This window comes from Kryptolebias marmoratus, linkage group LG4, assembly GCF_001649575.2.
Source record: "Kryptolebias marmoratus isolate JLee-2015 linkage group LG4, ASM164957v2, whole genome shotgun sequence".
NCBI lineage: Eukaryota > Metazoa > Chordata > Actinopteri > Cyprinodontiformes > Rivulidae > Kryptolebias > Kryptolebias marmoratus.
The window spans coordinates 13,649,718-13,666,331 of record NC_051433.1 but is presented as its reverse complement, the minus strand read 5'-3'; the positions used below and the strand labels follow the sequence as shown (position 1 = coordinate 13,666,331).

Genomic DNA, 16,614 nt, shown 5'->3' with positions numbered 1-16,614 from the left:
TGTAAAAAAAAACAACAGAACACAAAACCCAACATTTGTCTCGTGTAAAAACGACTTCCTCACCGGAGGGCGAAGGGCACGTAGCTCTGCTGGCTCTTCCCGCTCTGCATGGTGCCGTTCAGAGACGCGCTGGATTCACCGAAGGGCAGATGGTACAACCGGCCGTCTAGGTAGTTTGTGTTGCACTTATAGGTCTGCAAATACAGAGAGAGGGAAAAAAATAAAAGAAAAAAAAGAAACAACTTCTTGACAAATAGAACGACGTCTTCAGTTGTCAGAACTCTATTAATTAACAGTTTTAGCAGCAGGTTTGAGGGAAACGCCTCCTCCGTGTTTGTGGTGACAAACTCACAGAGGCTTTGGATTTGATCATGTGATCCGGGCGCTTCCGGCTGCAGCAGTACTTCATCGCTTTCCTCGCCTCCCGGTTGAAGACGATGCGGAAAAAGAAGACGAACGGGCCCTGAGGAGAGGAGAGGAGAGGAGAGGACAACCTGGGTAAGACGACCTGAAAAGGATCCACGTTTGTGTCCGAGCGTGACGCCAGACGCTCACCTGCACGCAGTTGAAACCGGCGAACAGGTAGTGGAAGATGATCAGGTCGCTGTTGACGGAGAGCAGCGCCAGGAAACACGTGACAGAGACCAGGAAGAGAACACCACCGGCGGTCTTCAGGCCGGAGCTGCAGGAGGAAGAAGCACAGACTGAATGTACGCAACAAGGAGGAGCTCGGAGAAAACACGCCGCGTGATTTAAGGTAATATTCCACCACTTTAATAAACGCTCTAACCTGAACCGTAAAGCTCTCACAACTGTGCCAAAAAAATTGTATTTCAAACACTCCCAACACGCTTTTTACATTAAATCCTGTATCTCCAGCCTCCTGGGAGCTGGAGTTATTTAGGTTTCTGAAAAAGGAAAAGACTGAACTGCTGCCTTCACAGAAGTATTTTTAACCCGTCTGTTCCAGAGATGGGTGTCAGGTGTGGTTCCTTCCATGAATAACTTGTCAAAAATGTGCTAAACTTCAGCTGTTTTATGTTCAGAGTTAAAAAAAGGTCCTGAAACTGCTGCATGATTACAGCCTGATGCTCCAGGAATACGTCAAAAGACCCCCACGGGATGACTGCTTCACACTGGCTTTTAAAGTAATAAGAACAATTCCTTCCATCCATTAATATTCATCCATTAATCACAGCATAATGTGCAGTTTGTGCTTAGAAAAACGGACAAATGGAGGACGAGAGAGGAAGTTCAAGTCCTGTAGAAGGACAATATCTGAAGTTTGGGGCTTTAAAAAGAATCCTGAGAGGAATCATCCTTCATCTGATCATTCAGCTAAAAGCTGTTTTTGGTGCTAAAATACGATTTTCTGATTCAAACAGTCTTTGGCACTTCTCCGCTAAAGAAATGTCCGGATGTTTCACAGGTCGGAGTTAAGTGCCTGAATAAGAAAACACAACGAGCAGCCAAATCCCCAAAGAATGGCTCAGGAAGCCCGCAGGATGGGTTTGACTCACAGGCGGGGCTCCTTCTTCTCGATGCCGTGGTGCTTCAGGGAGCAGGAGGCTCTGGACGACAGGATGTACAGGAAGATGTTCATCTGTGGAGACAACAGCGCACCGCGTCACCTCCCGTCTGACTGAGCGACGTCTCCTCTCGTGTGATGCGTTTGGACTCACCGACACCACCAGGGCGATGGGTCCGGCGAAGCTCCAGATCAGGGTGTCGTACATCGACAGCCAGCAGAAGTCGGGGTTGCCGTAGCCTTCGGGGTCCAGACCCACGGCCAAACCTGAAGACAGGATGACAAAAAACACACAGAACCCTCATTTAAACCTGTTCACTGGCGCTGAAAGCACTTCAGATCCAATATAAGCTGAAACCCGTTTTAATCTTCCTGTGCTTTGTCTGTGGAGCAGTGAACTCATTAGTTATGGTGCCAGTCGCTCTGATGTGGAACTGGGAATATTTCGTGCTGCAGCGTTAAAATATGAGCGTAACTTTTACACTGAGTTGGATTTAATGAAAAACAAATAAAAGCTGCTGTTTGGGGTGTAAAGATCTGTACTAGTTGTATTAACTCAGATGAAATGAGCTCATCAACGTCATTTATTGTAACAAAAATGTACAAAAGAGACAAAAGTAGTACTTTTTTAAAAAAACGCTGCTGCTGTTTGGTTAAATACTAAAGATAAAACAAGATCTGAACAAAGAAAATGATCTGTGCTGCCAATACTCTGTCTACACAACTAATTTTACTAACAGAAAGTAACTTGTCCATTAACAATATAAAGTAAATTAGGCAGTAAAGGGAGGATCATTCAGACCTGTGATGAAGGCAGGAACTCCCCAGCCAATCAGGTAGTAGAACCTCATCGGCCCGTAGTTGATGTCTCGCACTTCGCTGATCATGCGGTAAACGTGCAGCCCCTCCAGGAAGAGCCAGGAGAAGGAGCAGAGGTAGAAGAAGTGCAGCAGGATGGCGATGACCGTGCAGAGAAACTGTCGGCGGGAAGGAAAACCAGAAAAGTCCCTGAGCTGGAAACGCTTTCAGGAGGAAACGAGAGGAGGAGGAGGAGGAGGAGGAGGAGGAGGAGCTCGGGGGTTACCGGGTTGTCGGCCTGGTTGATGCCCAGGACGAAGACGAGGTTGGACAGAAAGAGAGCTGAGGATCCATTGTTGATGATGCTCGTCTTGTTGCTCTGCATGGCTCTGAGGCAGAGGAGGAAGACTGCGGTGAGGAGGAGGAAGCCCAGCGTCACTCCGGCTGTGCTCCACGTCAGGATTTTAACGGGCAGGATCTCTCCGTTCTGAGGCAGACATCAGGGTTAGCAGTCTGTGTGTGTGTGTCGGTGTGTGTGTGTGTGTCGGAGACCCTCACCTCCCTCCTGGAGACGTCCATCAGCACAGCGAAGCTGGTCATGTGATAACACTGACAGCTGATGTGGCTGCTGTTCCTGAACACCACCTCGCAGCCTTTGGCCGACCAGCCGCCGCTTCCAGAACTGCAACGACAACAGCCGTGAGAACCACACACACACACACACGCACGCTCAGCTCTGCGTTCGGCGTGGGCCCGCCGGACTCACAGGATGGTGTGGTTCCAGAACACGCAGATGGGCTTGGAGCGCTCCTCGGTGGCGACCAGGCGGAACTGCACGGTGATGGGCTTGTCCAGCGGGTGCTGCAGCAGCTCGTCGTTGTCGTGAACGGTGATGCTGACTACCGGTGTGTTGATGACCGGACGCTTCGGCACGCTGAGGGACAGACGGCAACTTTGTCAAGTTTCATCAATCTGCGTCATTTACAGTCACAGAAACGTTCAAAAGGGCTTTGGTTCCTGCTTTAAGTTTCATAAAGTTAAAAGTTAAGTTTAAAGCTTCAAGTGGTTCAGGAGATATTTTGCTAACAGACAGACAAACACTTACACAGATTTACATTATCACCCTACTTTCCTGGCAGCGGGCGCTCAAAGGAGCTGAAGTTCAGCACAGAAACTTCAGAGTGAAGTTCACAGATCTTTAGACAATAAATGAAGGTTGTGAGTCTTCCTGCGTTCAGTCAGAGCTAACAGCAGCAGCAAACCAGCAGCTAAAAGGTGCTAACGGCTACAAGGAGCAAAACAGAAGCTAAAAGTTACATGTAGCAAATTAGTAGCCTAAAGCTAAACGTAGCAAAACAGTAGCTAATAGGTAAATGTAAAACAGTTGCTGGGAGCTAAAATGACAAAAACAGTATCTAAAAGTTAAATGTAGCAATACAGTATCCTAAACCTAAATGTAGCCAAACAGTGGCTAAAGGCTAAAGTTAGTAAAACAATAGCTAAAAGATAAAATCAGCAAGTCAGCAGCTAACAGCAGCTAAAAGACAAACTCTGAAGAAGTGACTGAAGTAGATTTTAGAACAATGGATCTGAAGATCTCAACACATTTCAAAGGGAAAAAGGTTTGTAAATAAAGTTAAATCATTCAAAAAGTATAACAGTCACAAAAACTAAAAGTCATGTCACCCTAATCCAGACAGAGCAGAACATTTTGAGACATGAGTGATAAAAACAACACCCAGAACGTTTTGGAGCGTTTTCATTTTCGGTCCCAGAGGCTCGTTCTCCTCACCGGAGGCTTCTCTTGTCTGGATCGTAGTTCTCGGGGAGAAGCGAGGCCAGGCTGTGGAAGATGATCACGCTGGCGATGGCGTCCCGCTGGCTGTCCTCCGGGTGCCGCCTCTTCCTGTTGCCCGAGTGGTTCCTCAGGGAGGATTCTGGGAAAACGTCCAGCAGTCTGTGGCCCCTGTTGTCCGCCGGCGGCTGGAAGACCGAATCGGGGAGGGTGACGGCGGTCTCCTGGTCCACGGGGCGTGGGCCCCGCAGGGACTGGTACCGAGGCAGCTTGGCGCCGGCGAAATTCATCTTTTTCAGACGATCCACAGAAATGACTAAAAGAAAAAACAGAACCCAGATGAGGTCAGAGCTTTAAAGCCGACATCAGCCGGAGGTTTTTAAAAAGCTGCAATCAAATGGTCACCGATGTTTGGCGTGACGATGGTGAAGGGGCTCAGGTAGGTCTTCCTCATGTTCTGCGCCAGCGTGTTGGCGTACTCTTCGTAGTGCCGCAGCAGCGCCGCCGTGCCGCCCTCCGAGTGCTGGATCAGCTCCCAGTGTGGCCGGGCATCTGGAGACAGGATGGCGCTGCCCACGCTGATCAGATTCTGCCAGGAAGACGTGAGATTTCAGTGTGACGGGGCGCCGCAGAGTATCAGATCCAACATGGAGGGCACAGTGTGTGTGTGTGTGTGTCGCCGCTGACCTCGGTGAAGTGGACGTCCTGCGTCGCCGTGAGGTTGAAGCCCTGCTGGCTGCTCTCGTGCCGCAGCAGGCTCAGAGCCAGGCGGTACGCCACCTTCACGTCGCTGCCGTAGAACCGCTCCGTGTGCGAGGTGGCGTTGGCCAGCATGGCCGCCATCTGCCGAGCCAGCCCCGGGTCCAGGAGCGACGCGTTACGGGAGAACCGTTCCGACTGGGGGAGGAACGTTCAGACACAAAAAAAGTTCAAAAACACGATTCTTGCAGCGTTCTGAAGATCCACTGTGTGGCAAAAATCAAGAACCGTCTGAACTAAAGGCCTAGAATCCTTGAAGGAATGCATATCGCCCGCCGCCTGTCAGGCCAGAGCTTGAGACTAAGATGTTGAGCTCAGAGTATGTGTTGAGGATGACTCTCAGCTACTACCACACCAAACCGTAGCTTTACATCTGAAAAAATGACAGAGTTTTAGCCATTTGTGTGTTGGCTAATGTCGATTATCTGAGGCAGCCATCTTGATTACAAACATATAATCAGTTGTAGATTTAATCCAATAATTTAATGTTTTCTACAAGTTTCATTAAAATTTGTCCAGAAGTTCATGAGATATTTTGACAAAAACATTTTCAGCTGCCAATAAAAGTTTCAGACATTTAAAGTGCAACAGATTTACTGAAGCAATTATTTAGTGTCTCCTCGTTCCTCTGAATCTGAGCGAGGCCGTTTCTGTAAACGTGTCGCGCTGACAGAGGAAGAGACGACTCACCAGGGCTTTGAGCCTGCTGAAGGTGGCGGAGGTGCAGTTGAAGAGGTTCGGAGGGAGCCAGCCCTTGTGCTCATCACAGTGTCGGACGGCTGTGCCTGAAGAGGAGGAGACAGGAGAGGTGAGCTGGCGCGCGGCTTCAGGCGGTTTCCATTATTTTATGGTAATTTGATGACCTGCCAAAAAAACAACCCATCATACCGAGAGTTCCTCTGGGACAAGGAACCGCTGCAGGAAGACCGAACTTAGTCCTGGGCCACCAGATCCCTGCCTCGATGGCCTGAGGGCAGCTGTCATAGATCACTGAGGGAGGAGGAGGAGGAGGAGGAGGAGCAGAGGGAGGAGAGGAGAGGAGAAGGAGGAGGAGAGGAGGAGAGGAGAGGAGCAGAAGGAGGAGGAGAGGAGGAGGAGAAGGAGGAGGAGCAGAGGGAGGAGAGGAGAGGAGAAGGAGGGTGGAGGGGGGGAGGAGGAGGTGAAGAAGGAGATGGAGGGGGATGGGGAGGAGAGAAGCGAGGAGACAAGGAGCAGGGAGGAGAGGAGAGGAGAAGGAGGGTGGAGGGGGGGAGGAGGAGGTGAAGAAGGAGATGGAGGGGGATGGGGAGGAGAGAAGCGAGGAGACAAGGAGCAGGGAGGAGAGGAGACGAGATGAGGAAGAGGAGAGGAGAGGAGGAAGAGGGGAGGAGAGGAAAGGAGGTGCTTTTTAAATATTTAAGCTTCAGTAAGAAAACTACAGAAATCTTATTTTCTGTTCAAACGCTGTGTGGCTGTTTGCTGAAAGCTGAAAACAGAAGAGCAGCTAAAAGAAGAAAAATACTAGCTAAAAGCGGCTAACTGTTTGCTGATAGAAGACAAAGACAGAGCACGTTAATGAAGCTCAAACTTCTGAAAAGCATAAATGTTACAAAAACTAAAACTCCCAGCTGGAACTAGGGACTAGAGGGCTGGACATCTGGACATCTGGACATTTGGACATCTGAAGTCAAACCGGCACTAAGTCTTTCCATCGCTCAGACCTTCGCAGCCATTGGCGGAGACCTCGGCAAACGGGTTGTCGCAGCGGTCGCACTGGCGCCCGATGACGCCGGCCTTGCACTGGCACTGACCGCTGTCCCTGTCGCACGCTCTGGAGAAGGAGCCGACCGGGTAGCAGTCGCACAGCAGGCAGGTGTCGCTGCCTTCGGGTCGGTAGTGGTTGTCCTGGAAACGAGACAGGAGAGACGAGAAGCTGCCTTTTAACGACCTGCTTTTACCTCTGCAGTCCTCCTGCGTCAGCCCGGGAGACGCCGAGCTCCAGCTGCTGAAAGAGGACGAATTTCCGATGCTTCTCGGCTCGTTTCTGTCTGGATTTTTCTGTTTTTTATCTGACTCCACACAAGCGGCTCCGTGAGGGGAAAGTGAAACTCCTGCAGTTATTACGCCCCGCAGACCTGTTGACTCTCAGCTACTACCACACCAAACTTCAGCTCAGCCGCTGTAGCCATTGTTAGGCTGGCTAAGGTCACGTGGCTGTGGCGGCCATCTTGAATTAGGTGGACTTCAAACGTTAGTCAGCGGATGTACATTTAACGACTTTCTTGCAAGTTTCCTTAAAATCCATCCAGAGGTTCATGAGATATTTTGCTAACACAACCGTTAAACAAACTCACACACAGACTTAATAACTTATTATTATTTTTAGGCTTTTTAAAGTCACTCTGAACATCAAATCCCGTCTTCTGGACGTTCAGGTTGTAAAACCGAAGCTGATGTGTTTTTATTAAATTCCTTGATTACTACAAAATGTCCCCGCCTCCTTGAGATCAGGTTGTTGGAGCTAAAGGAGTCTGCTGCAGATGAATAATTCAGGGCTGCAGACTCACCTTACAGCGGCACTCTCCGCTCGTCTTGTTGCAGTCGGAATCAAACCCCCGGTCCGTTGGACAGTTGCAGGGCCCGCAGGTCTTGTGGCCCCACCAGCCTCTCGGACACGGCAAGTCGGTCCTGCAGAAGCACACACAGCCTTCAGGAACAAAACGCCAGCGGAGCGGTAAACGGTGCGGGGACCAGACGGGGGATTCACCGTACTTCTTCTCGCAGTATCGGCCGAAATAGTTCCTGGGGCAGTCGCAGGTGTAGCCGTGGGGGACGCCCGGGCGCCTGGTGCACGTCGCCGCGTGTTCACAGGGGTTCAGCGAGCACACGTCGGAGCAGTTCGTGCCGTAGTGACCTGCGGGGGTGGGGGGAAAGGGAGCGGGTGAAACGGCGAGCCGTGTGTGGGGGGGCAGGGGCGGCTGTGTGAGCGTCTCATCGGACTGACCGCTCAGGCAGGTGCAGGAGAAGCTGTCCCAGTCGTCGCTGCAGTAGCTGCTGGCGGGACACGGGCTGGAGCTGCACGGGTCCGGCACGCTGCAGCCCCGCTCCACGTTCAACTTCCTCGCCTGGGACAAACTCAGAGCGACGCCAACGCGCAGACCCTGGGCGGGAACCAAAAAAAAAACAAAATGGAGAATTTAGTTAATTTAGCATTCCAGATTTTAGACTAAACTCATGTCGAGAGTTCACGCTCAGAGTACGTGTTGTGGATGACTCTCCGCTACTACCACGTCAAACTTCAGCTCAGGATCTGTAAAAATAACAGCGTTGTAGCCATTTTTGTGTTGACTAAGGTTGTGTAGCTGTGGCAGCCATGTTAAAAACAAATCAGCTGTAGAAGTCCTTTCAGTAATTATTTCCTGAAAGTTTCATTAAAATATTTTGCTAACAGACAGACAGGGTTGGCTCCAACAGTTAGAGCTCAAGTTTTAATGAATTGAGCAGCTCTTAGAGAGCGTGATGTGAATGACTCTTAGCTACAAACACACCAAATTTTAGGTCAATATCTGTAAAATTGATTGACTTCCAGCTATTTTTGTGCTGTTTAAGGTCAGTTAGCTGTGGCGGCCATCTTGAATCAGGTTGACTTCAAAGGTTAATCAGCTGTAGACGTACATCCAGTGATTATTTTCTGAAAGTTTCAATAAATTTGCATCTCTGGTTCATGAGATATTTTGCTAACAGACAGACACACAAACACAAGTAAAAGGCATCATCGTCCGCCTACATTTAAATGTAGCCTAAACGCTGAAATACACTGATTAGTGTCTGTTAATCAAATCAAGGCTTCAGAGAGGACAAACCTGGATGCAGCCACGAAAGCCATGCTGAATTTTCCCATCAGGCCTTGCCAAACCGCCGACACTCACAGTCTTCAGCTTGGAGTCCCGCAGCTTTGCGTCCACCTCCATGCTGGCCTGAAACAGAACGACGGTGACGGTGAGTTCACGGCTTTTTAAAAAAACGCTCCGAGAATTTACACTGAACCCGTCGAACGCCCGACCAGGTAGAGTCCGTGATCCAGGGACAGCGCCGCCTTGTGGCGGCCACTCCTCCGGGGCTGCTGATGTTCAGCTGCAGGTGATGCCAGTCTCCGTCGTTCGCCAGCAGCTCCTCCACCCGGGACAGAGTGGAGTCCTCCCCCCTGTGGAGCCCCATCAACACGCTCCCCCCACGCAGCTGCAGGAGGAGGGGGGAAACAGAAGCTGTCAGCTCCGCGGGTTCAAAAGTTCAGACCTCAAACCGCTGAGCGCCTTCGGGGCTCCAGCGTCAAACATCTGAGAGCCGTCAGTCTAGACGCGCTCAAAGAGGAGCCTAAATATAGAAGCAGCTCTGATTTCTCACAGCACGCGCTGCAGGAACGTCCTCGGTGACGCAAGCGGACCAAGATAAGGTCAGACAGTGGGTTATCTGAACGATCCGCCTCACCTGCAGAGTGAGGTTGTGCTGCAGGGCGGAGGAGATGTGAAGCAAGGTGGCGCTGGACTGACGGGTGCGGAACATGAGCTCGATGTGCCAGAGGACGGAGGCCGCCGCCGCCGCCTCCAGGTTGTTCCACTGCAACAGGCCGTTGCCCTGGAAACGCAGCGGGCTGGCCATGACTACAGGAAGAAACGGACACGGAGAGAAAAACAACAACAACAAAAAAAAGGGTTGAGAAAGCGGCACGTATAAATCTGAGGGAGGAAGAGGCGACGGAGAGATTCCTGCCAACCGGAGAGTCCAACATGTTGGCTTATCTTATCGCCATCGCAGCTAAACGCTCCGGTTTTAAAGCTGCAAACACACGAAGAAACCCTTCAAAATGTTTGAAATGTTGGTATGTTTGTTAATCAGGGAGTTAATTATAGAGGGAGAAACAGCAAAATGGGGTACCATCCCTCTGGTTTGTTGTGTACAAAAAGTTTTAAATCTCCTCTTATTCCTTTAAGATTTGTTTCCAAGAACCCAGACTTTCTTGTAAACTTTTAAAGCGGCGTTAATCAGCAGGCCTTCAATATCTGAAAGTGCAAAAGATTCAACAAAGACCTGCCTGACACAGCAGCTGTGCGTCGATTCTTCAGCTCGTTGGTGTAAAAATACGTTTTAATGCCTGAAATAAACTGTCTGTGTAACAGATGGCTGGGAACAAACATTTCAGCTGATAATGAGCTTTTTTTTAGTAGCCTGTTGTGTGAGGGACAAAACAGTTTTAGTTTTTTGTCTTTGTTATTGATCTGAGTAAATTAAACCTAAAGTTACTCCCTGTAAAGTATAAAATCAAACATGTGAAAAGGTTCTCCTGAGCTACATGGTGCTGTTTGAAGGCTTTCACTCCAGTAGTTTTATAGATATACTGATATGCAATTCTGAAATGCGGGTACGCGCTCAATGTAAACATGGCACTGGGTTAAAGTGGAAGCTTGAGTCACGTCTGTGAAGGTAAAAAGACCTTTCACTGAACCCAGATTTCTGTGTTTATCCCAACTGGATCTCAGCTCTGCACTCAGGGACATTATGAGCCTCCGAGCACAAAGAAGGAACAGTTTTGGGGTCTAATGTGCGTTTCCAGAGAGATGCTTTGTGTTTGTTTTTTTTTATTTCCTCACCTCTCTCACAGCTCTGCCCTCCAAACCCGAGCGGGCAGTCGCAGCTGAAGGAGCCCCACAGGTTCACGCAGGTCCCTCCGTTCAGACACGGGTTGGTGACGCAGAAATGCCTCTTAGCCGAGCATCCTGGGAGGGAAAGTGAGAGGAGCAGGAGTCAGGAGGAGATCCTAGCAGGTACAGGTATGATCGGACTCCTCCCTCCAGCTGGGCTCGTGGTTTTGACACGTGGCTGAACGGTAAACCGTGTTTCACTGAGAACTGAAGAAACAACATTTTCTGTGACGTGCAGCGTGAACGCCGCCGCAGCGAGCGCCGAAGGACTGAGAATACTCACTGCAGAAGAGGTGCTAAAGGTTAGCTGAAAATTACAAATATTATAATATTTGGTGATAGTATCAAAAGGCCAGCTAATAATTGCAAAAGCCTAGTTAGAAGCTAAAAGTATCAAAAGGCTAGCTAAACGCGAAAAGTAGTAAAAGACTAGATATAAGCTAGGTAGCAAAAACAAGCTAAAAGCTAAAACTAGCAAACTGCTAGCTAAAAGTAGCGAAGGCTAGCTAAACGCTAAAATTAGCAAAATGCTAACTAAAAGTATCAAAAGGCTAGCTAAAAGCTAAAAGTAGCAAAACACTAACTAAAAGCAAAAAGAAGTTAGCTGAAAGATACAAGTATTAAAATGTCAGGTGATAGTATCAAAAGGCTAATAATTGTAAAAGCCTAGCTTGAAGCTAAAATTAGCAAACTGCTAGCTAAAAGTAGTGAAGGTTAGCTAAAAGCTAAAAGTAGCAAAAGGAGAAAAATAGAGGTAGTGAGATGAAAAAAAACTGTTTTTGAAGGAACTGAAAAGATCTTAATGTGTTTTTGTGTGTGAAATATTTGTAAATAAAGTTAAATATTTTAAAAAGTATAAACGTTATAAAGTCTCCACCACCTGAATGAGCTGAACTTTTTGATGAACAAGTGGCTAAAATAGCACAAAGTAAGCAGAAGTATTTGGATCGTAAACAACGTGCGGACAAATAAAAACCAGGGAAACAGGAGCGTGAACGCCGACTCAGCGTTTTTCTCAGCGTACCTGGCAGAGTGCCGTTGTTAGCGATGTAGCTGGCCATGTCTATGTGCTGGTTGTCAATCCGCAGGTTCTTCATGCATCCCACGAATTGCCGGTTTCGAACCGGAAAATCCTCCGGGAGTTTGGGCACTCCTCCGAGGAGCAGCGGCCCGGTCAGGTCCAGAGATCTGACGGGACGAAGAAACGCTTCATCAGCAACGTGCAGAAATACATCCCTGATAGTTACGTTGAGCTATTTTATCTCCTTAAAAGAAAAACAACCCAAGCTTTATTTCAAAGAAAGTAATTTTGTAATTATCCAATAACAAAGAAAGCCTCCTTCGTCTGTCCTTCTTCCTCCTGCTGCTGATGGAAACGTACTTTTTGGATCCTGTTTGGCTGCCCTGAGCCGAGCACGAGTAGTTTCCTATCATGTGACCGAATCGTAGCGCCACAGAGGTGTCGCAGTTGTCCACGGTGACGACGACCACCTTCTGGTCCGACGGGCCCTGAGGCAGACCGGCCTGGTTCAGGATCGGCTGTGGAAAACAAAAAAGGCACAAAGATGAACTTTAAAGCACCTTTACTCTGTTTTAGGGCAGAATTGAGTGACAGGGAATGTAGATTATTCCAGAAAACTGAGGACAGCTTCATGTCGGGGCGTCAGGAACGTCGGCTCTCAGACTTCGGGGAGTTAAAGTGAAGCGTCGGGGACATCCCGGGGACGAGACAGATCCAAGCGTCAGAATCCGACCTCAGATTGTCGGGGGGCTGATGTGAACAGAAGAAAGAAGAACACACCTGTCTGCTCGTACCTGGACGGACCAGAGGGCAGCCTGAGCCTCGTGAGGACGTCTCAGAGAGCACATCAGCGTGTTATCATTAAATCTTATGTTTCTACAAAAACGAAGCACAGTGGGAACAATAAGAGCAGCCCAAATGAGACGAGCGGATAAAAGAAAAGCTTTAATTTCATTTTTACTTGACACTTCCTCATTATGAAGACGAGCAGACAGAGAGGAAGAAGATACACATCAACTATGCTGCTGTTCTCTTTAATATACTGGTGTATATTTTAGTCACTGTTATGAATATATCTCAGTTTCTGCTGCTTTAGGAAAAAGAAAACCTGAAGTGAAACCGTTCTGGAAATCTCAGCCTGAGCTCCGATGTACGAACAGATAAAAGGAATAAACAACAACCGATCGGTTCAGGTTTCAGTTCAAACCCCCCCCACACACACACACACACACACACACCGAGTCACCATCAACAAAAAAAAAAACTCTTCCTCTTTGTCAGAGAAATCAATGGCAACAAAAGGGGGCGGAGTCTGCGGGGGAGAGAATGATGGTCCTGTGAATGAAAGGTCGTGACCTCTTCACACGCAGGCCAGCTTCTCGGGGTCATGTAGAGCTCATATTTACATGAAGTGTGGGGTCACGCCGGTGTCGTGAGATGACAGCAGAGCCAACGAACCGGGCCAGACCACCGGGCCGGACCACTGGGCCGGACCACCGGGGTGGTCAGCTGGTTACTCAGAATCAGATCTCGAACCTCGCAGGTAATAAAAATAAGCAACAATTTTACTCTCCGTGAGGCTGAACCGAAACAGATCCGAGTCGCTCTGCTTTTATTTTGCACGGCCAGCTGGAGGGAAACTGTAAATGTAAACATCACAACAGGCTCGACATAACCAAACAAAAAGTTCAACAGGGAGCGGATTTCATCTTAGCCCCCGAGCGCCGCCACCACTCAGCCCGTCTCACATGACGTCCACGTCGAGCAGATTAGATTCATTCCCTGCGAGTTCCCCGACTGTAAGTGAGAGGCTGCAGCCGGAGGTTTTGATGTGAAGGCCTTAAACCGGCGGGGACGGATAATCTGTTGTTTCCCAACAACTGGACTGAAACGCTCCACAGCGAAGGAAGCAGCAGTGAACGGGAAGGACGGGAAAGACTTATGACTCTTCGGTAGGGAAAACGAGGAGTACAAAACATAAAACCTTAGAAAACACTCAAACGGCTACAACCTTTACAGAGAATGAGCTAAAACTCGGTGTGGTAGTAGCTGAGCCTCGTCCCCGACACCTGCTCGGAGCACCACGCATCGCTGCGCTACAAGTTTGCTTTCTGTTAGCAAAATATCTCAACTGGAGATTTTGATGAAACCCTCAGAAAGTCAATAAATCATCATTTTGTTTCGGGGTGTAAGACAGAACAAAAATGTAAAAACTAAAGAAAATATTCAAACAGGATGTGTAAAAGTTGCACAAAAAAAGGCAAGAAAATGCAGCAGGAGTGGATTTCAATGTACAGATGAAGGAGGATCTCTCAGCGTGAGAAGATAAATAGTGAGTTTGTTTACTAGAATGTAAACAAAAAGTCATGAGCAGCAGCAAATCAGTCTCCTGCCTAACTGGTGGCCAGCCTCAGCGATCATAGCTGATTCAAAAAACGGGTACACGGTGTGAGACGGACGTCAAGCTACACCCAGAGTTTCTTCAGAATGTGGTAAACGTCTCCATGAAAGCCTAATTGATAACCCGGACCTCCGCGGGGCCGTGCCATCCAGCGCTTTTCCCACAGGGAGTCACAATACGCCGGGAAGAGCTCGTCATTACTCAGCGCCGAAACGCTCAAAAACAGAAACCGGGCGAGCGGAGGAAGTTCTCGCTTCGCAGTTTATCCTCCTCCGGGCCAATTTGTTACAAATTTGTCGATGATGAAACAAGCGGCCGCGTTGTGCGGATTGCCAAAGGTGAAATCATCCGACATGCTCGTTTCCACGGCTCTCCGTTCGCTGTGAAAGCTCTGAAGCGGGCGGCGCTCCAGCTCCTTTCACTGACCTCTGCTGTCATCAGTCACGGCTATTGACTCTCCAATAATGAGTGTCTGTCAGGGCGGCTCTCGGCCCCACAAAACGCCGTCCTGTCAGAGCCGATCGCAGCGCACATATTTGCTCCGCGGGGTGCACTGAACGTGGGCCCCCCTGCCCGCCGCTACAGGGGATTATGGGGAATATGAGTTTCCCGCCACACGAGGCGACAGAAGTTCAGGAGGAGCGAGGGGGAAGAATCCGAGATCGGCTAGAAAAAAACCATAGCAACAAGCGGGGTCGGCCCTGAAGCGAAGCGTCTCCGAGTCAATACCTCTCCCTCCTCTCCTCGGAGGAGAACAGAGCGGGGGCACCGTCCCCCCCGTGCCACCCCCCTGGGGCCGCATCATTCACTGCCCGCCGTCCCAAAGGAAGCAGAGCCCGGCACAAAGGCGGCGGTCATTGCCATTCTCCACAGTCCCCCGCCTCGCTGAAAGCCACATTTCAATCTGAAACAGCCCCTCAGATCGGCGACGCACGGACAGGGACGGGTCAGAGCGGGACACCTCCGTTAGGAGGAGCCCCGGTCCTCCCCGGTGCTCCTCGGTGACCCTCTGTGAGCACCAGGCTCAGAGCAGGAGGAAACCACACGCACACGTCTGTCAGGGGTCCGTGCAACAAATCCACTCAAAAATTCAACTGGACACAAAAACATCCTCAAAGGAACTCCTGACCTGACGTGTGTAAATAAATGCACTCTGCAGTCTGAGTATAGAATATAAAGCACTGGGTAAAAGCTGACTCACGCCTAGTTTCTTTATATTTTGCAGCCAGATTTGTTTCTAATCTGTTAAGTAGGTCTCAATCGATAGTTCGTCTGGATTTCTGCGGGTCTTTCATAGTTTCTCCACTCGTTTTCTGTCCGGCGCCTGGTGTTTGCTCACATTTAGGAAAAGCTTTCAGCTCACGAGACGAAACAGTGTTTTGTCCCCCACAATAAAATGCTGAGAACTGAGCTTGTAACAGCTGAAGTACCAGCTAGCTTTATTACAAGTCCATAATCCATAAAAATACCAAAGATAACAGTTTGACCCATAAAATAGCATGTTAGTGATGTTTGATTGTCTTTTTTCTGTCCAGCACCTGCTCATTTTTAGAGGAATGTTTTGTTTGTTAATCTGCTTAACTTTGATTTACTCAGACGTAAAAAAAAAAAAGACTTCTAATCTCATGAGATAAAACTGCGTTTTGTTCCTTATTTAACAGGCTACTCAGGCCCCGTTTACACCGGAACGACCTCTGGAAACGTTAGCGTATGTTTCCAATGCTTATTGTCGACAAAAACCTGCCTTTTTACAGGGATATGGCTGTGCTCGCTGAATCTAACGTAGTTTCCATGCCAGGCAGGGTTGCCAGATAAGAAATGACGAACTGTCATGCTGTGACAGTGATTGCATTTTGACCCAAACTATCACATGTGCTCTCAGAGGGGGGAGGTTGTAGGATTAGTTGTGTGTCGTGAGGGATGACTTGACCCTAAAACCATGTAATAAAAATGGTAATTACCGTGTATTTGGCAACACTGAGGCTTTGTGCTTGGAGTCTCCCGCATATAAACAGTGACAACCAAAATGGTGAACACATGGATGTTTGTTCGGACGGACAGTGAGGTTCGGTCGCTGCTACGTGTTGAAAAGCGTGAGAACAAACAGGACTCTGCTATCTGCTGTCAGTACTGTTGTCGATCTGCTCGTGCAGAACAGCTGCTGACTGCACACGGGGGGTCTGAAAACCTCCACTCTGAGACCTGGGTTCAAAACGCTTCGGGTTCAGAGGAAACGAGCACTGCTGTCGTGCACACGAATGGCTGAACTGCAACAGAAAATCCACGACTTCACTCGAAAACAGCGACGTGTGAACGGCCCCTTTAAAAACAACTCATTTTAAACTGATTCTAGCTACTAACTAGCTAATAACTTTGATACCAGCCACCTGTACAAAGACACAATTTGCTTCATTTTTTTAGTTGAATCCAAGAAAAATGCTAAAGATAACACAGTCTGAGACATAAAATAGTACTTCTGCACCAATAAGGTGACGTCCACAGAGCTGTTAGTTGAAAACCTGACTGACAGGAGAGCAGGGGTAGATAATCCTGGTCCTGGAGGGCCAACATCCTGCATGTTTTACTTTTTTCTCTGCTCCAACACACCTGATTCAGTGGTTAAATTACCTCTTC

General features: G+C 48.8%; 1 protein-coding gene across 1 annotated transcript in view; it reads right to left on the bottom strand.

The window, feature by feature from the left end:
• The window catches only part of celsr2 (cadherin, EGF LAG seven-pass G-type receptor 2), a 63,210-nt gene that overhangs the window by 3,743 nt on the left and 42,853 nt on the right, over positions 1–16,614 (bottom strand). The window contains 25 exon segments of the mRNA XM_017415933.2: positions 64–194; positions 353–463; positions 556–682; positions 1,521–1,603; positions 1,683–1,795; positions 2,331–2,505; positions 2,613–2,813; positions 2,885–3,008; positions 3,093–3,260; positions 4,119–4,437; positions 4,527–4,710; positions 4,809–5,018; positions 5,571–5,665; positions 5,769–5,870; positions 6,581–6,764; positions 7,427–7,547; positions 7,632–7,773; positions 7,864–8,020; positions 8,723–8,836; positions 8,923–8,961; positions 8,964–9,098; positions 9,348–9,520; positions 10,508–10,633; positions 11,583–11,746; positions 11,940–12,097. Coding sequence (XP_017271422.2) covers positions 64–194; positions 353–463; positions 556–682; positions 1,521–1,603; positions 1,683–1,795; positions 2,331–2,505; positions 2,613–2,813; positions 2,885–3,008; positions 3,093–3,260; positions 4,119–4,437; positions 4,527–4,710; positions 4,809–5,018; positions 5,571–5,665; positions 5,769–5,870; positions 6,581–6,764; positions 7,427–7,547; positions 7,632–7,773; positions 7,864–8,020; positions 8,723–8,836; positions 8,923–8,961; positions 8,964–9,098; positions 9,348–9,520; positions 10,508–10,633; positions 11,583–11,746; positions 11,940–12,097 — 3,656 coding nt within the window.